The 21,676-nt window shown below is 27.3% G+C and overlaps 1 protein-coding gene across 1 annotated transcript; it reads right to left on the minus strand.

The window, feature by feature from the left end:
• Positions 1 to 2,225: 2,225 nt before the first annotated feature.
• LOC101488787 (uncharacterized) lies at positions 2,226 to 7,154 on the minus strand. Its single transcript, XM_004506199.4, has 5 exons — positions 6,969 to 7,154; positions 6,220 to 6,362; positions 6,016 to 6,145; positions 4,933 to 5,124; positions 2,226 to 2,605 (listed from the first exon to the last, which is right to left on the minus strand). Exons 1-5 carry the CDS (start codon positions 7,122 to 7,124, stop codon positions 2,396 to 2,398), a joined length of 831 nt encoding a protein of 276 aa, XP_004506256.1. The 5' UTR covers positions 7,125 to 7,154; the 3' UTR covers positions 2,226 to 2,395.
• Positions 7,155 to 21,676: the final 14,522 nt, after the last annotated feature.

A 21,676-nucleotide genomic window follows, 5' to 3' on the forward strand; every position in this document is an offset into this window, starting at 1 on the left:
TTAATTGTAGCATATTGTAAAAATATTATCGTTAAATAGAATAACATTAAATAAATTTTATTTATATTTTAAAATTTTAATTTATATATACCGACAAATAATATAAAATATTTCATAGAGTCAATATATCACAGCCACTCATAACAATTACTTTAAAAATAGTTATCATATATAATTCACATGATTTTTCTAAAATAAATTTAGTTCTAAAGTTTAGGTGATAATATTTATCCAAGTAGTAACCCATCTTCTATTATTATTTTATTTTCTGCAAAATACTATCATATTATTCATGCTTTTTTATTATGAGATGCAATTCGTAAAAGTGTTAATCGAAGAAATTACTAGTCACACATATATATAATCCTCACACCCCTATAAATTTTCTAAATTCTATTTTTGTCCTCTTAAATTTCATTAAAAAAATTCTTTTGACATTGTAAAAATTTCGGAATACAAAGTGAAAATATCTAAAATATTCGGAACATATAAATATTTTACACTTTTCAAAATTTAAATATCCGATATTCCAAACTTTTAAATTTTAAAAAACTAATTAATGTTTCGGATATTTTAAAATCTAAAACTCAAGATATTCTATATTTCAATTTTGAAGTAGTTCCGAACACAAAAAGCTGCATAATATAAAAATTTGCCACAATGTACGTGGACTGAAGATTTCATAAGACCAAAAACTCGAAAAATAAAAATTTGATCATAATATATGTTTTTGGGGTACGAATATTTTATAATTCAGGCACTTTGCAATTTTTGACTCCAAAGATATGAAAAGAATAATTTCAAAATTTTGAAACTAATAAATATTCGAAACTTTTATTTTATAGAGTAAAATAACTAAAACTAAAAAAGGGACTACACCGAATATTTCACTTTTATAATATCCAAAATTAAATAGAGTTTTGGACATTTCAATATGTAAAAATATGAAATTCCTTAAAATTTACGTTTAGAAATTTTTTAACAGTATTTCGACTGATATGAATTGTCTTTCGATTGTGATAACACAGGTTGAACCAATTAAGAAATACATTTGATTCAAAAGGCTGACCTATTAATTTAAAATAAATATAAATAATAAGTTTTTGAAGCTATTATTATATTAAACTTTTTACAATTTCACAAATCATATGCTTATTTACTATTTTTGGGTATTTATGTATATTGGCATATTTTAGGAGAATACTCGTGGTTTATTTAAAGACATTATTGTGAAATTATAAAAAAAGTCAAAATATACAAGTCAGTCATAACTTATAAAGCTGAGCCCAAAATAACTTATCTTCACCCATCCCCTATGTAGTAGCAATTTTATTATTTGTATAATTTAAAATTTATTTTGCATAGAGTTTATTCTCATTGGTATATTAGCCTATCCTATTTGAAGACCAACAACTTACGAGCATCCTTCATCAAAAAACTTTAAAGCAATTTTAGAGCCAAATTCTTTGAATATATATGTTAATATGTATGACTCTAAACTACTCTTAGGCCATGAAGAAATGAATTGCTCAAAACTCAGTTTGTAGAATGTACACTTCCTCATATTTTATGTCAATCAAAGATAGCAAAAAACTACATATTTTTGCTACACTATCTATTTGACAATATTTATAGCCACTAATTGACAATACTCCTTGTGAAACATCGTGACTAAGAGGAGTGCTAAGAACACTCTTTTCAACACTCACTCTCTTATTAGGTGAAATCAATATGGATCCCAAACTTCGGAAATGAATTCCACATAAAGTGATGGGATCCACATAAGTATCATCTAATATGAGAGTGAGTGTTAGTGAATTTTGGAAATATAGTGTTCCTAGCATTTCTCTCATCACTAATTAGAGATCCACCCACGTTCCATCGTGATATGCAACAACAATAAAAACCTTCAAAGGCTAATTAGTTCATAAGAAGGTAATACTAATGATGGTGCCTTATAAATTTGGAGGAACCAACTTGCAATTTGGGTAACATAGAAACCTAATTCATCTCAACCATCAAATTGAATATAAATTTATCCAACGATGAATGTTAATGGTTCCCAGTGTTTGAAAAACACCAAAATCACAGTGGAAAATCATGATGGACCAGAAGTTACACATTGGAGCTTCTAAAAGTCATGCATAGAGAGCTCTAAATTCACAGTGGTGGTTGCCCACCACTCAACCAAACACAAGCTAAAGCACTTATATTGCCGGTTCACATTAGTCTCAACGCAATATTTATTTAATCATTGCTCACATTCCATTGAGATGTATTTATTAGTACATAGCCATCACAGATGAAACCATTACAGTCATACTACTTTACTACCTAAAAGATAGAACATAGCATTATGTAATATCTCTGATAAACTTAGCTCGTAATAAATTACCTAGCTGGACAAGTACTGTGTCATCCACGATTGGAAGCGAGACCATGCGAGCTGAACTGAAGTTTCATCTTCATCAGGCAAACCCATGTTCTTCCTCCTATTGATTCCTTCTGGAGACCTGTTCATGAATGCATGACTGTTTCCAGGGTATATGTGTACTTCATGTGGAACTCCAGATGCCTTCAACTTCTCCTCCAAAGCCTTGGCAGCCTGAGACATCAAGTCATCAACCAATGTCAAAACATGATTTTTCTTGAATCATATAATTTTGGGCTTAGAACGTCAACATGAGTTCTATGAACACGACACTGACAAATAAACATTGGTAATAATTTAAAAAATTGAAGTAATTGAGTGTAACCACATGTCGGTGTCATATCCGTGTGTTGGAAACTAGACTCAATTTAAGGTGTCTGTGCTACATAGCATGTGTTCCCTCTCTCTTCCTTTCTCAAGTCAAACCAATATTTTCCAGTCAGATGGTGGAGCTGGTGTAGCAATTAAATAATAGTGTGATAAAATACAAAATGAAGGGAAAAAAAGGTAATATTTCAAGAGAAAAGAAAACTGGACAGAGTTATAAAAAAATTTGTTATGTTCAAAGCAACTGAGTTAAAATTTATTACATCTAACATCATATGACCATTGACAAATAGGATTATAGGAATGATAGAAAGTTTAAAGCTTATTGGGGTTTTGTAGTGGTCAAATTCTAGGCACACAACACGATGTGGGAAATTCTTGACCCTCCTCAAAGTTGTTCCCATTAAGAGACAGCTCATGTCGGGAAATTGGACTTTGTAACGCAAAAGCATAAGACTTCCTCAACTTTACTAAGTAGTATGTTTTGCTTGGTAAGGAAGGTGAATTACAAGAAGATGAAAGAAAGAAAGATAATTTCATTTGAAAGAAAAGATGAATATGCATGAACCTTGGTGTAAATGCAACTAAGATAGAATTTCTAAAGATAAATAATGCAAACAGATGTTTAAAAATAAGCCGACTATTAGGATTTCAAGAGACAAAAACGACTAGCATTAAGGTGTTGAAACATGTTCTCATACCGTAACATCTGAAAAGCCAACAAAATTATCCAGCTCTCCAAAGTGAGCTTGAACAGGAACCTTGGCTTGAGCAGGGTCTGCAAGTTCAGAAGAAGGAACTCCATAGAAAGCCACAGCAGCATCAACATGCGGAACCAAGACAGAGCTTGCAATTGCTAGAGCACCCCCCATACAAAATCCAGTTACACCAGCCTGTCACAATGAAAGATATGTCAGCATTTTGTTTAAACAATGGCACACCCCTAACTTAACCAAAATGGGATTTTTAAATTTAGACTACTAACAAAACATAAACCAGAATTGAACAACCAGATTCAGTGCACATTAATCTATGAGGAATTGAAGTCTTAAAAATCAGATTAAGAACAAAATTAAAATTCACACATGCTCTCTACTCTCAATTTGTGAAAACGAAGCATGGTTTTAAATTGCGGCCTGCAACCGCAATATTGCAAATTTTGAAGTCTCTGCAACGGGATCGCAGACGCAATTTAGGCCGCATTTTTTCGCAATGTAAAGGTTTGGAATGAAACTGCAAATGTGACCACAATTTAAAACCATGACAAGAATGACATTCCCTTGGATACTTACAACTTGTGTATCATTTTAATTATCATTTAAAACCAGGCCAGTCTTCTAGTGTGTTTGTGGGTAGTGGTCTGATTGATTTGTAAGCGAAATTATCAAATTTAAAAAGATGCAGCACCTGTATTTGATGAAATAGGAGATCCGAAACGAAAGAAGCAAAGATAGTGTGCAAATGTTTGGTATGTATGATAGAAATGGATAGTACAAGAGATATATGTTTTCAATTTAAGGTGTCTGTGCTACATAGCATGTGTTCCCTCTCTCTTCCTTTCTCAAGTCAAACCAATATTTTCCAGTCAGATGGTGGAGCTGGTGTAGCAATTAAATAATAGTGTGATAAAATACAAAATGAAGGGAAAAAAAGGTAATATTTCAAGAGAAAAGAAAACTGGACAGAGTTATAAAAAAATTTGTTATGTTCAAAGCAACTGAGTTAAAATTTATTACATCTAACATCATATGACCATTGACAAATAGGATTATAGGAATGATAGAAAGTTTAAAGCTTATTGGGGTTTTGTAGTGGTCAAATTCTAGGCACACAACACGATGTGGGAAATTCTTGACCCTCCTCAAAGTTGTTCCCATTAAGAGACAGCTCATGTCGGGAAATTGGACTTTGTAACGCAAAAGCATAAGACTTCCTCAACTTTACTAAGTAGTATGTTTTGCTTGGTAAGGAAGGTGAATTACAAGAAGATGAAAGAAAGAAAGATAATTTCATTTGAAAGAAAAGATGAATATGCATGAACCTTGGTGTAAATGCAACTAAGATAGAATTTCTAAAGATAAATAATGCAAACAGATGTTTAAAAATAAGCCGACTATTAGGATTTCAAGAGACAAAAACGACTAGCATTAAGGTGTTGAAACATGTTCTCATACCGTAACATCTGAAAAGCCAACAAAATTATCCAGCTCTCCAAAGTGAGCTTGAACAGGAACCTTGGCTTGAGCAGGGTCTGCAAGTTCAGAAGAAGGAACTCCATAGAAAGCCACAGCAGCATCAACATGCGGAACCAAGACAGAGCTTGCAATTGCTAGAGCACCCCCCATACAAAATCCAGTTACACCAGCCTGTCACAATGAAAGATATGTCAGCATTTTGTTTAAACAATGGCACACCCCTAACTTAACCAAAATGGGATTTTTAAATTTAGACTACTAACAAAACATAAACCAGAATTGAACAACCAGATTCAGTGCACATTAATCTATGAGGAATTGAAGTCTTAAAAATCAGATTAAGAACAAAATTAAAATTCACACATGCTCTCTACTCTCAATTTGTGAAAACGAAGCATGGTTTTAAATTGCGGCCTGCAACCGCAATATTGCAAATTTTGAAGTCTCTGCAACGGGATCGCAGACGCAATTTAGGCCGCATTTTTTCGCAATGTAAAGGTTTGGAATGAAACTGCAAATGTGACCACAATTTAAAACCATGACAAGAATGACATTCCCTTGGATACTTACAACTTGTGTATCATTTTAATTATCATTTAAAACCAGGCCAGTCTTCTAGTGTGTTTGTGGGTAGTGGTCTGATTGATTTGTAAGCGAAATTATCAAATTTAAAAAGATGCAGCACCTGTATTTGATGAAATAGGAGATCCGAAACGAAAGAAGCAAAGATAGTGTGCAAATGTTTGGTATGTATGATAGAAATGGATAGTACAAGAGATATATGTTTTAGTAAGGACAAATATTTTAAGCCTATTTTTTCTCCCCTCCATATCCCTTCAATATTGGATGGGGCCAAAATTGCGAGATGAGAGATTTGGTCCCCTCCATTTCCCTCCAAAAATTTGAACCAAACAATATGGGATTTGGGTTCAATTTAGTATTGAATCGAGATATGACTAGCGTGTATCATAAGATACTGATAATCATGGGCGTACCCTTTAAACGGAAATAAATAAATAAACCATTTTTCCTTTTAACAGAGACAAATCAACAGAGACAAACCTTCTTTGAACCATTTGCTTTAAGCCAATCAACTGAAGCATGGATATCCTTCACAGCACCTTGCCAATCAAGACCATCAAACAAATGTTGCGCTTCTGCAACATCAAGACCAACTTTTCCTCTGTATAGACTGAGGAAAAAGGAAAAACCAATCAGCCATCATCCAAATACAGAACAAAGATTAAATAATTCTTGGTAGCTTACTCTGGGATAAGAGCTTTAAATCCACGACCGAGTTGAGAAATCATAGCCGCGTGATTTTTAATTTCAAAATCCACACCCCACCACTCTTGGAGCACAACAATTCCCGGAGCATCTTGTTTGCCAATTACATACGCATCGAATGTCTAATCATTGAAAAACCGCAATGTTATAATAGAAAACTAGTTAGAAAATTCCAGTGCAGGTAGAAAACACAAAAACCTAAAAAAACTTCATGTCCTACACATCACTTAGAAGTTGGAATTGCATCTTATTAATCCGATCAAATCAAAAATTTATGCTGCAAAGTGGAAACCACATTTAAGATGCATGCAAAAGTGAAAACAACATTTAAGGTGTGTTTGACAGAATCATAATGTGCCACCGTGATTTTGATAGAAGCTACACTTCTGAGCTTCAACAAAATCCCAATGACACAATGATTTCAAAAATGCATGCAAAATTCATTGAGAAATGGTCCTAGATCACTAACACTGCAACCATAATGCAATAATCAGCCCTAAATTCTAACTCTAAATCACAACAATCGAGTTAGTAAACAATCCTGAAAAGGGCAAAAGGTGGTTTTTTTTATGATAATTCATCACCACTGCACATTTCCAAAATTGAACTATAGAAAGTCTAAAAACTCAGAAAATTCACTTCGAAACAAAAAATAGAAATTGATATTAAAAAAAGTAGCAAAACAAATCAACACATGAAAAGGGGTTTGAGTGAAGAAAGTCACTGACAGTGTTGTCATCCCTTTGAATCTGGATTTTGGTGAAAGGAGCAGAGTCAGCCATTGAACGGATTGAGAAGCGAGAAGCAAAGGGTGAAATGTTCCGAACAAGAGGCTGTTTTGCGGTGAAGAATTTGGACGCAGAAGATGTCACAACCCTCAGCATTCCTCACTTTCGCAACTATGCAATTTTAAAAACAAAGAAAAGCTGTATTATTCTGTGCACGTGACCAAAAGGTTATTTTGGTAATGTGCACTCTCATGTCAAGATTAAAATTGGATAAATTTATATTTTTTTTTCCCTCTATTAGAAGTAATTATATTTAAGATGTTTACATGCTGTGGAAGTTTAGTCTCTTATGTTATGATTCTTAATTTTAATTTTTTTTTCTAATTAAAATAAACTTTATGAAGCAACTTTGGAAAATAGTCTTCAAAGTCCTTTGGAGTAAGGGAAGGAGTGAAAAATGATTCTCTAAAAGCATGAGAAACTGGTAAATCAAGATATTTGAAGGGAGTACTTATTTTACTAAAGTTGCTTCTATGAAGTCGAACAAACACTATGAAGAAGGTAATGTCATTGATGGTTGATGAAGCTAAATTCTTTTGAAGTGAGAATACACAAGTAATAAAGAATAATTGAAGAAAGTTAAAATTCGAAGCTTAGTAGAAATTAGAGTTGTCAATAAAGTTCCAAAGTCCTCATCTCAAAAATCTTATACTAAACCCTTGATATTAGACCCTTATTGAAATAAAAAATTTAAGGGAGGGGGGTTCATAGGCTCAATGATTTGTTAATTGAGATTTTTTTTTTGAAATTTTTTTATATTTATTTTTCTCAAAAAAATATTGGAAAAATTTCTCAAGAAAATCAAAAACATTTTAAAGTTAAATTTCTCAAGAAAATCAAAAACATTTTAAAGTTAAACATTTTAAATCCCATACTAAACATTTTAATGTCATTGATGGTCGGTGAAGCTAAATTCGTTTAAAGTGAGAATACACAAGTAATAAAGAATAATTGATGAAAGTTAAAACACGATATTAGTAGAAAATAGAGTTGTCAATAAAACTCCAAAGTCTCAAGTCACATCTCAGAAATCTCATATTAAACCTCTAATATTAGACCTCTATTGAAATAAAATTTTTAAACTCTCGACCCATAATTTCAAGGAGATCAAGGGAGAAGTTCATAGGTTCAATGTTTTGTTAATTGAGATTTTTTTTATTTTTGAAATTTTTTTTATAATTATTTTTCTCAAAAATATCAAAAATATTTTTTTCTCGAAAAATTTTGTAAGCAAAATAAAAAACTGAGAAAAAATATGTGAGCAAAATGGAGAAAAATATTTTGAAAAAAAAAATTAGCTTTTTTTTAGATTTAGAAAAATTTAGCTTTTAGAAAAATTGAAAAAAAAAATTCAATTTTTTTTAAAAAAACTGAGTCCATGGGCCCACCTAAGCCCACAAAAATTTATCGGGTTTTTTATTTTGGGGGTTTTTCTTTTTTGGAGCCTTTGAAATTTTTTGCCCTTTCAACATATAGATTGAGGTCAATAATTAGTGGGTTTATGAAATTGACGGCTCTATGCCAATGAGTAGCGTTTATGGAAGGCTCAAAGATTGTGATGCATGCAAGGGTGCAAGTGAGTACGCTTTAGATATGATACTTAGTTAGTTAATAAAAAAGAAAACGCTTAAATTTGTCGACTCTAGCAGTAAATTTTGACTTTTAAAATGAATTATTAAAATCAAAGTTTGTGGAACATTTGATGAGTAACAAATTTAATAAATTTCAAAGAGAGCAAAATTAAAATGAAAAGAGAAGGTCAAGATGTAGACTTAGTGAAATTTTAGAAAATAATTTTATTGACAAGAAAAACCAAGTCGACAGCGCCAAGAGCTGCAACTCCGAAACACATTTTGAAATCTTTTAAAATTAACAACACTTGAAGCAGTTTCAAAATAATAATAGTTACTAGACTAGTGATGTGAGTCATGTCGACACCATTAATTTTTAAGATCATTTTCTATAAATAAACTTTAAAGACTCTGTTTTTAAGACTACATAATCAATTTTGTAAATCAAAATCTTACATAAATGATTGTTGATACTCTATAAATTTCAAAATATGTCACTTTATTTTTCTACAATTTTCCTTTTTTTATTTACATTTCCTGCACTTTCATTTCTTACACAAACTAACCAATGCTAATTGCCTTTCATTTTGTAAATGTTGTAGATGATTGCAATGTCAATTAGGTGTATTGGCACACACTCAATGTTTTATGTTGTTGTATCTAACTGTTATGATCCTTAGAAGGATATGGTATAAATATGACATGTTAGTTCTTAATTCCATAAAAGTTTTGATGTCATGTGATTTTAATCTTGGTTAAATTGATTATGTAATTGGTTAAGGGACAAGAGATGTATCAGTTGAAGAATTTTTCATTATTGTTTGTTGTTATACTACGTGTCAAGTGAAATCTAGAGGAGGTAAATAGAGTTCCATGTTTTAAACGAATAAATATGATTTACAAAACATTAAAATGATTTTTAGAGTTTATTATGCAATTGGAAGATAGAATTACAAAACAAAAGTCAAGTTTCAAAACACCAATACAAGATAACTCGTAATTTTTTTTTAAAGAAAAATAAAATTCATTCAAATGCAAATAAGAAAAGTGCAATCATAATGATCATAAGTTGGGACATCCTTCATCTATAAGTTGAAATCAAATTTAATGATAAAGAAAATTAAAAATGCGCTAATGATACACATAAATATTTCAGAAATCAATGAGAAATAATGCAAGATTCATAGTCTTTAATCTCATCCATCTTCGAGAAAAAAAAAATTTATTGATGTTCGCTCATATCGACTTTAAGTGGTCTCTGACACGACCAATTCAACCACCGACTGACAAGTCATATGTAAGACTAAAAAAGTGTTGAATTTTGTGATAACCTCCATAAGCCTCTTACTCAAAATATTGTACCGACAAAACGAGTATTTTGTCTCTATGAACACTGCATTTAGACATAAAAACAAATAATGTCACACTACGAGGACAAATAAACTAATGTCGCACTTAGACAATGACGTCATAGATAAAACACAAGAAAAACTAAATATGTGTATAAAATCACTTATTTAAATAAAAGGAGAAAATAAAATAACTTGGAGGAATGATTCCGATAAAAAATTATAGTCCTTAACCACCTCTCTAATAGATAAAGAAGAAGGAAGAACTTAGGATTTTTTTGGGGTCCTAAATCACCCCTATATTTGCATTTGAATGAAAAAATTGAAATATTGTTTGTGTGATTTGGATCACATAAGGCATATTTCGAATCATGTGATGTCTGAGATCATAAAAATATCATTTTTAAAAGGGTCATTCGAATCATCCGGTAGAGTGACTCAAAACACATTTTACATAATCTTAAGATTAAGTAAATTTTTCTTACATGATTCTAATCAAATTTTTGTGTGTTTCAAATCATCATGTTTGGAGGATTTTGCAAATTTTACTAATATGGTTTGAACCACAAGTTTGTGATTCAAATCACCAACTTGTGTAATTGAAATTATGATTTAAATAACACAACTTGTTATTCGAATCATCAAAACCAAAATGACTTAAAAATTATTTTATGATATTTTCATGGATTTTAACATGAATCTAATGTTATACATTATTTTTTAGAAAATAATTTCTCATGATCCAAGTCAATTGTAGTTATTGCAAGAAGACAATTTTCACCATCTAAACTAGACTTATATTTTAACATCAGCCAAATATCTAAACCTATACTAGGAGAAATATACACTCACACTAGAATGCGCTTATCATGTCACTCTTTGGTGCACTCTTTATAAACATTGGCATTTTCATAAGCTTCAAGACGAAGTTCATCCAATTCATCTCGTTGTAGCAATCTATTTTCATATGTAAGTTGTGCATTAAAATTTAAAAATTTGAGAGCTCAAATTGCTTTATTATCTAGTTCAAAAGAAAACTGACAAGTTTTACCAAAAACAACCCGATAAAGAAACATATCAATGTGGGTTTTGAAGGCAGTTCTATATACATATAACACATCATCTAATTTTAAGGACCAATCTTTCCTAGATGTACCTACAAATTTCTCTAAAAAAAACTTCAATTCCTTATTAGAAATTTGATTTAAATATGTATTTGGTCTCTGCAAATATATCATTTTTTATTGTAGTCCCTATAAGTTTTTTATTTGGATTTAGTCCCTGTAAAATTAGAAACGATCGGTTTTGATCCCTAACGTCAAATCAACACGTCAAATTTCTATTTATTTTTTCTTTATAAGGTAACACTAATTATTAAATAATAAATCAATAAATTTATTAACTAATAATATAAAACATTTGAATTTATAATATATCATAAAAGATGATGTGTTGGTATGCATCTATAGGGTCACGTGTCATGGCAATTTGTCAGTTTTTTTTTTGTAACGTTGATTTAACATTAGAGCCCGAAAATGATTGTCTCTAATTTTACAAGGACTAAATCCAAACAAAAAAAACTCATAGAGACTAAAATAAAAAAAAGTTATATATTTGCAGAGACCAGAGACATATTTAAACCTAGAAATTTGTACTTGACCACTAGTTTGTGGGTGATAAGGGGTTGTTAACTTAGGGGTAATATCATATTTGCTCAAAAGATTATCAAACTGTTCATTACAACAACAAAAATAAGTGTCATCATTGCTTATGATACCTTTAGGAGTGTCAAATCTAGTCAAAATATTTTTTTTTTATCACAACGTGATAATCGTCAGTGGATGAGACAATTGTTTCTGCTCATTTAGAAATCTAATCCACACCAACAAGTTTTTGACGTCGTTGTTGAAGATTATTTTAACAATATTAAACGAAAAAAAAAAAAGACTTTTCCGTTAATTTAGACATTTTTTTTATTTAATTATTTTTTCATTTAATTATTGAATATATATATATATATATATATATATATATTATTAATCTATTTTAAATTTCATTGTTACTAATAGTATTTATTTAAATTTTTGTTTTAAAAAAATATGTTTTATTATACATTTTAACAATTATCAAACTAATCAGAATTTATATTATTTATACTAATGAAAATTATTGTTGGTTCGCGATAACGAAAACGTAACAATAGCCTGATAATTAAAATAAAAGTATATAACAACATAACAACAACATAACATTGAATTAATGGAAAGTAAATTTGGTGTCATTATTTTATTTGTAATATCAATACCTTAAATTTTAGTTTTATATGAATCCTTATTTATTTTTCCAATTGTCAATCCCTCTTTAAAACTATTAACCAAGATTGATCAATCAATGTAATATTTTTTCCTTAAATTGATTATTTGATTGATCCTAACAAAAATATAATTAAGAGAAAGCATAAAGAACCAAGATTGAATGATTGAAAGATTAGTATCTATATTTCATCATATAAGAATCATAATCTCAATTATCCTATAGATCTATCGATTCATTGCAGTTGATCACTAGTAAATTGATTGATTAAGGCACGGTAATGTTGGTCATCTCAAACATGTAAATAAAACAATAGAATAATTTAAGATAAACAACAAAAATTTAAAATAAAATTAAAATTAACACTAAGACATAGTAAAAAAGGGGATATTAATCGCAAGATTCACCAAAGATCGTAAAAGAGAGCTTAACTACTCATTTACATATGAAAAATAAAATAAATAATATAAGTGTTTATCAATTAAGAGAAAATAAATAAAATCCTAAAAGAGTATAAATTTTACTTCAAATTTTGAGACATTTTACTTCCACTCCAAGCACTCTCAAATTTTCAAAGTGTTTGTCTGTTTTTCTCTCTCTAATTTTGTTCTTTGCAATTATGTTTTTCATCTTTTTATTTATGATAAATGCGGCTTTTTTTTTATGATACTAAGAACATCTTTATGCAACAACTTTTTCCCTTCTTAGGCAGCATTTTTTTACCAAAAAATTTCATATTCCTGAAGTGTGCAACAAACCTCTTTATTGCACTCATAAGTAAACTTGATACTTTTGCACTAAAAACTTAATAGATTTGACTAGTTGGAATTATTTTATTATCTCATGATCAATTCTACAAATACGATAAATAAATAAATAAATAAATAAATAAATAAATAAATAAATAAATAAATAAGAACAAGTTGAAATCAAAATTATAAAATAAGATAAAATAGAAGGTAAGTACCCTCTTGAAATCTTATAAAAAGAGGTTTATCAAATGATGGTATTGTACACCTTCAATCACCACATATGGGTTTGCAATTTTCTAACCTTAATGTTGCATATATCTTGAGTCCTTTTGGCAAAACATGAAATGTGTCTATTATAGCCAATATGTTTTATGGAACCATTGTGCAAAGGATTCTAAATACACCCATCTATTCCACTGTTACTATGGACAAAAGAATTTGGAAAGCAAACAAGAATGGTGTCTATTCGATTAGAAGTGCATACAAACTTTATATTCATGATTTAATTGATATACCAGTGGTGGGACAATGAAAATTAATTTGGTTCCTAAGTGTACCCCCAAAAGTTAAGAATTTAATTTGACACATCTATTGAAAGTGTATCCCTAATCGTGAAAAGCTTAAAGATTGTGATGTTAATTGTCCAAGAGATTGTGTCCTTTGCAATGATGGAGTAGAGCAAAACCTTCATGTTTTCTTTACTTGCTCCAACAACTTCCATATATGGAAAATGTCTAGTTTCCATCCCATTATTCAACAGGTTGTGCCTTCACATCGTATTCCCGTGTCAAGTGTGATTTTTGAGGTGCTAAGGAAACTCCCTACGACTAAGGTTTTGCAGTTCACAACTATCATCAAATATTTGGAAGCAACACAATAATAAATTATGGAATCGTTTTGTTGACCAACAATCTGGGGTTATTAGCTGAGCATTGGATCTTTAATTAAATGGGCATAATGTTTTTGTTTGAATTCAAACATTTCATTCTAGGAAAAATAGGGTGGTTCGCATCAGTATGTGATGTTCGTATTCATACATGTGAAGGACTTCGATTATTATCGGTGTTGAATTGGGTTCATAAATTGTAGCATGGACCGGTTGACTTTGATATGGATTCTAAATTGGTTTCTAATGTCTTTCATTCTAGGAAGCCTAATGTCATTTAGTTTGTCAACATACTTTGTGATTGTAGACATCTTTTTACTTTCTTTTATAGAAACTCTCATGTTGAGTTTGTTAGGAGACAAACTAATGAAGTTGTTCATATATTTGTAAGAGCGACAACATCTTCCGATACTTTTCAACTCTTAATTGATGTACCAAATTAAATTGAACACATTATTATAAATAAAATATGATAAGTATCCTTTCAACAACAAAAAAACTTAACATTAGTAGACTACAGGCATGCCGCCGTAGATGAATCCTATATGTTTACTCTATGTAGGTTTATTAGTTGTGTAGTTGCAAACATGTCGTGTTTATGCTTCATGAAACACATGAAAATGATAAGACTTAGAGATACGTAGTTAGTCCTTGTAAAATACAAGAAATTTAATTTTAATCCCCTACAAAGTAATTTTTTTTGTTTAGGTCTATGTAAAATGCAAACATTTTTGTTTTAGTTTCTAATGCCTAACACCATTAGTTTTTTTTTTTTTTTAACAATTGACTAATTAATGATTTTAAACTTAAATATATAATTAGTTCCTATAAAATAGAATAAATTTGATTTTAGTCTCTTCAAAATAAAATATTTTGTTTTATTTCCTGTAAAATACAATAAATTTGGTTTTAGACTTTGTATAGTAAAAAAAAAATTGTTTTAGTCCCTTCAAAGTGGAAGAAATTTGGTTTCATTCCAAACCAAAAGTGGCACCATTACAAAATATAAATGTGATGCTGTAATATTCCATTTAAACAAACCAAAAAATGCCACTAAAATATTGCACCATTACAAAGCATAAATTTCACCAAAATATGGATTATACATTGTTTTTGTTCTCATTTTTATTATAAAAATTATATATGAGACAATTTTTTTACACTAAGGAATCGGTTAAAATTATATGTTATTAATATCATCAATATAAAAATAAGAACAATTATAATACAATAACTATAATTTTTTCACGTGTTTTTCTTCTGAAAATAGGTCATTAAAGAAGTTGTTGAAACATACAATTGATACCTAGAACGAATTATTAGTGTTTTAGTATATCTTCTAAAAACAATGTAGAGATAAATGTTTGTCAATAAATAATTAGTTAAAATTAGTTTTTTTTAATATCATCAACATAAAAAAGAGAACAATTATAATACACTAACTATAATTTTTCACGTTGTTTGTTTGAAAATGAATTGCTAAAAAAAGTATTAAAACATATAATTCATACACGAAATAAATATTTGTCATTACACAATTAATTAAAATTAATTATTGTCTATTTTTTTTAATAAATAATTATTATTATAATATATTAATTATAGTTTATTAGAAAAACCATACACAAACTAATATCAATATTTTTCTTATACAGACACTAAAATAAAATTTCTTACATTTTACAGGAATTAGAACTAATTTTTTAATTTGTTCGAACTAAAACTAAAATTTCTTACATGTTTTAAATAAATTGTATATTTAAATTTAAACTCATTAATTATTCTGTCAATAAAAACCAATAATGTTAAACATTTTCCGACAAAAACAAACTATATTTGTATTTTGCGAAGACTTAAATTAATTAAAAAAATTACTTTCTAGAAAATCAAATCAATTTTTTACATTTTACGCATACTAATTGCATTTGGGGTCTTCGTGATTCTTCTTTACAAGAGAAGTGACTTTTATCTTAGTCGAGCTTTGACTAGTATAATCGTTTAATATTCTTCTCCAAGCTTCTGGGGACTCACAGGAATTTCTTATTAATTAAATTTGAGTTTTAATTTTTATTAAATAAATGATTTACACACGGGGACGGAAGTGAAAAAGAAAAATTCCCCAAAGTAAAATTCAAAAAAGAAAATTCGAGAGTAACTACTATGATGGAGATTGATGACGACTAATATGAAGGATCAACATGAAGAGCATAAGGTTAATTCTCTAGTCATTATAGGATGGACCACAAGTTTTTTCTCTAGTATGGACTATTGATATTTTATGGCAATGAAAATAAATAAAGGAAATTTTAAGGTGACACAGAATTCTTTAATATTTATAAGTTTTTTGAAATTTTAACAATGATTAATAATTTTTTTTAGAAATATAATTATTTAAATAATAAATTTTTATATCTTTATATTTAACATAGTGATTTATTGTTGTGGGTTTGATGAATTAAATTTTTAGGAGTATATTTATTTTTTGATCCAATCATTATTCTATAATTTACAAAAAAGTATCTTTCAAAAGAATATTGTTAATTTCATTAAAACTTTATGATTTTTAAGTATAGGTCAAAGATAGATCAGTATCACAATAGTCACATCGTAAGATTCACATGAAAATAAATTATATTTTTTAAGTTTTATTTTAAATGTCTTATTTGAGTTGTGTACGATTATTAAGAAAATAATTAATTTTATTGATTTTAATAATAAAATTAGTTTTATTTACTCAAATATTCGTATTAATTACAGTTAGTTGAGAAAATTAATGAGTTGAGATATAATAAATAATTATATGTTAGTAGAAAAAATAATTAATACTATATTAGAATTATAAAAATGACAAATAATTTGAAATCCGAAAAAAATAACAAAAAAAATATTTAAAATAAGACAAAGAGAGTAACTTTCATTATTAATTACAAAATTTGAATTTTTCAAAGAATTAATCTTAACGAGATACCTAAATTACAATATCAATCATTAACCTAGAAAAATTGCAAAATGCAACTTTCTTCATCTTTTTGTTTATGTATTTGTAGGGTTAACCAAAGATGATATCATGCATGATCAACTCAATGTTAGGGGATGGACAACCTTTACACTCACAAGTCACCATATAATGTGTTCATGATTGGACAACTGAGGAATTTTGACATCTACTTTCGTTTGCCTTTAGTTACCATTGTCATAAACATAAATACATAAATGTGAATAGAAAATCATTAATATGAATCTAATTGCTAAAACTATTTTATTTTTTTCATAAAGAGGGTACAAGTTCTAAAATAAAAATGTGATTCCCTTTTTTTAAATAAAATGGTAAAGAAACTCACACACAAATATTAGATATAGTCTAATATCAATATTTGTCACTTTAATTAGTTATAACTTACATATTAATTCACTTTTTTTTATCCGGATAAATACAAATAAGAAAATATTTAATGTACAGATGTTATTAAAATACTACTAATACACATTAATGTAATCAATTTAATTTTTTTGTTTTGCATATAAATTAGTAGTGTTTTAATATGTATGTTTGAATAGACAAAAAAAATGTATATGTTTGGAAAAAATCATAAATATTTCTATTCTAGAAATTTCAAAATGTTTTATATTTTAGAGATGATTGTTTTTCTCTCAAAAAAATCTTATAATTAGAGATAAATGTAGTACTATAGTTAATATTTCCTTCATCTTATTATAACCAAAGTGTCACATTTAAGTTGAGAACATTTCTTAAGAAAATGATTATTGTGTACTTGTGTTGATTTTATTGATAAAATGAATTTTATTTATTAAACTTCACATATTGATCATAGTTAGATGAGTTGACACACAATAAATAATAATATATTAATTATTCAAGTAAATAAAACCAAACAAGTTATTCTCGTAAACAAACATATTAGTTATCTTTTCATAAATATATCCCTTATATTCAAAAAATTAATTAGAGTAGCTTAGAAGTTATTCTTGCTTTGGGATTTCTTGGTTTTCCTCTGAGGAATTCTTATTATGGAGGTGAAGTTTTTGGATTCCTTAGAGCGTAAAGTGGACTATGTCCAAAAAAAAAATATTGCAACTTCCATCAATCATTTTTAAAAGTCAATATACAATGGACCACAAATTTTTGTCTAGTTTGAACCAATGTGATTTTTTTTTTTGGCAAAATGGACCATGTGATTTTATTACCATAAAAATAATATAAATCTATTTGACATGAGTGGATTGCACGTAATTGATTATTATATGAAAGGATATAATATACAAATAGTATAAAAAATATATTTAATTGTAAAATATGGGAGAATTTTTTTAATGTAATCTATATAAATTAAGTAATCTTCAAAATCATCTAATTAAGTGATGAAAAAACACATAATACAATAACTATTTTATCAATATAATTGTTATGTACTTGCTGTTGCAATTACTATTATTTTACTCAAATTTAAAATAAAAAAATTTTAATTTTATATATAAGTGACAAATATTTATGTCGTGTATAATATAATTTTTTATTAATTCCACAATAAATAAAAGCAAGTTAAAGATATTTTAGAATATATAATTTAAAAAAAAAATTATGTACATGTATGATATGGTATACTATTAATTTTGTGAATACATTAGGTATATTAGTATTACTATGAAGTACAAAGAAATATTACAAATATTATTATCCTTATCATAATAATAGACATTTTATATGAAATAAAATTAACAAAGAAAAAAATTAATAGAAATTACACGTCATTAATCACTAATAATTTCCCATCTTCACTATAAACTAACTACATTTATTTGTAAAACTTATGTAACTAAAATTTAAAGTAAGATATTCAGACAAATTAAATTAAAGTAATATATTATTAAATAATAGTTTTATATCAGTTATTCTTTAACTTTAGTTTTATTCTTATTTTTTAATAGAGTGTAATTTTCTTATAAATAGAACAACAAATTTGAAGTATTGATAAAATTAATATCCGATACAGATAAAAATTAAATAAATAAATGAAGAAAGAGAACTATTAATTGTAATAGTTTAATTAATTTTGTGTATATGACTTTACACCTATAAATGACATGTGTCATGTGCTATTGTGTAGAGTGTTAATTAAGAGTCATTTGTAATTAAGTAAAAATGGAAAGAGTCATTTGTCATTGATTTTAATAGAATAATCAAATTAATTTTCATTGCTAGTACATACATATATATATAGATATTGACCGTATAATGCAACCCGTCAGTCAGTGATAGTTTCCATCACCTATCAATACTTTTTAGAAGATACAAGAAAGATCAGGGTATAAGATAGAAAATTTTATTTGATTTCTATTTAGTTATTTAAGTAAATATAAATAATATTTTATATAATTATTAAATTTTTATTAGTTTTAAAATTTTGAGTTAGATTATAAATTTATTAAATTTTTAATAATTTTAATATGTTAAATTTTAACATACTTAAATGAATTATTATAAAATAAAATAAATAAAATATTATATAAAATGATCATATTCTTAAGACCTAAAAAAAAAAATAAAAGCGATCATATTCTTAAGACCCAAAAAAAATAAAAGCGATCATATTCTTTAAAAAAATGTCATGTTAGTAACCAAAATAAAATTTAATTGTAGCTTGATATCTATCTATAGATTTGTCGGTTAGTTATTATTCATATATTTTAAATAAAATAGGTTCTTAAATAAATTAATTTACATTAAACTTTTATAAAATCAAGTTAATACATAAAATTAATTATATGAGCAAGCTAGACTTAAACTTAAAAATTTAAGGGATAAGCTTTAAAGGGGGCCTTAGCCGCCTCTCAACTATTTCTCTCTTCTTCCTTCCATTATTTTCCTTGAGGATTATTGTGGTTTGGAATCATTTCTTTATATAATTTTTTATTTATTTAAATAAATTATTTTTATAAAGATTTAGTTTTTCTTTTGTATTTTTTTATGAATTAATGATTTAGTGTGATGTTATATTATTTTTCGTCTTAGTATAATATTATTTTTATTTTTTATTTTGTTATAATATTTGTTTAGTTTATATTATATCAATAAATTTGACGCCGTCAACGTTATAATTTTAGAGACATGAATATTTTATATACTTTAATTTGTCTATACTTGTTGATTGTGATATATTTATAGCATTTTTTCCATTTTATATTATTAATTAGATATTTTAAGTTTATTTAAAATTTTATTATTTCTAATTTTAATGACTTTAAATTTTATTATGATCGGTCCATATCATTTCTACTAACTTAAATGAATATTGTTTTATAACAAAATAAAAAAAGTTTAACTTAAGCCTTTTGTAAAAATATATATATATATATATATATATATATATATATATTAATCCTGAAATATATTAAAAAGTAAATTGTTTTTACAATTTAACCGTTCTCCCTAATATTTGGTTAATAAAGCATGTTGAAAATTCGTATGGGACTACATTACATAGTGAGAAAATAACAAACACCGAAAAAGTCACCATCTGATTCATGTATCATGTATGTATCTATACACGACGGATCATATATATATATATATGGTGTCAGAGAATCGTGACCTAAATACATACGTATCAATATTGGTCACAACACATTTTGCCTTTGTTTTTTTCTTTTTTCATGTATATCTTGTTCTTTCTCTTTCATAGCCAATAGTTTACGTCTAAGACAAATAAATAAACAAGAAAATCTACAATAGTATACTAACGACAAAGAAGCAAATAAAAATGAAAATAATATTTGAAATGTAATCTATCTGATTTAATTTTAAATTAAATGTACTTCATTTTTTTAATATATTTTTTATATTTTATTTTCAATTGAATATCTTATTCTCTTTTTTTTAATTAAAAATTTAAAGTTCAAAAAGAATTATAGAATTATGAAAATATCACAACAATGTTGATATCTCATTGACAATTCACTTATAATTTTGCGCCATCATAAAAATTATTCTCCTGTATAAGGAATGAAGTACATAAATTATGACAAGTTGAATTTAGCGTAATTAATTTAACTATCTCCGTGAGAATTAATTTAGCTGAAAGTTTAAATCAAATTAATCGTGAACCGTTTTTCTATGTTGCTCAAGACAGTGTAAAGTACGTCCACATCTGCAACAATTTGTCTACTCAAGGATCTATTTTCTCATACAATATTGTAATTTAGATCTTTACTCATCACGAGACTTGTATGTATTATAGCTCGAGTTGAATTTATTTAATTAATGAGCTCGAACTTCAAGTTTTATTCATTTGATTAGAAATAATTTTAATAAATTCATTATTAAATCAAATCTCAAACAAATTTTAAATTATCTTGTTTTAGTTGAAATGTCTGATCAACTATAAGTATCTAAATTATTTTTTGAAAAATAATTATTTTAATCCTTGATTAAATAATTATTATTATGTATTTTATAATCAGTTTAATCTATAAAATTATTAATAAAAGGCGCTTTAATAATATGTTGTAATTTTATTTTATCTAAAACCTTATGCAATCACACGTTTAGAGATCTTAATGATTTGTTTACCTATTAATTAATTTTCTCATTTTTCTTTTACTCATTTTATCCGAACCAAATTATATAGTTTGATAATCAATAATACTCAATATTGAAAGGAAAAAAACTCAATATTAACAACAACAGCAACAAAAAAGAAAAAAAATTGCGACCAAGCAAATTAACTCCCCTTTTTTTGTTATAAATATATTGTATCAA

Source organism: Cicer arietinum, chromosome 6 (genome assembly GCF_000331145.2).
Source record: "Cicer arietinum cultivar CDC Frontier isolate Library 1 chromosome 6, Cicar.CDCFrontier_v2.0, whole genome shotgun sequence".
NCBI lineage: Eukaryota > Viridiplantae > Streptophyta > Magnoliopsida > Fabales > Fabaceae > Cicer > Cicer arietinum.

Excerpts from the sequence above, each read along its gene's own strand:
- LOC101488787 (XM_004506199.4), bottom strand. The coding sequence starts at position 7,124 with ATGCTGAGGGTTGTGACATCTTCTGCGTCCAAATTCTTCACCGCAAAA. Across the intron at positions 5,125-6,015 it reads AAGCAAATGGTTCAAAGAAG|GCTGGTGTAACTGGATTTTG; the intron begins GTTTGTCTCTGT and ends TCATTGTGACAG. Across the intron at positions 2,606-4,932 it reads TTGGCTTTTCAGATGTTACG|GCTGCCAAGGCTTTGGAGGA; the intron begins GTATGAGAACAT and ends TTGATGTCTCAG.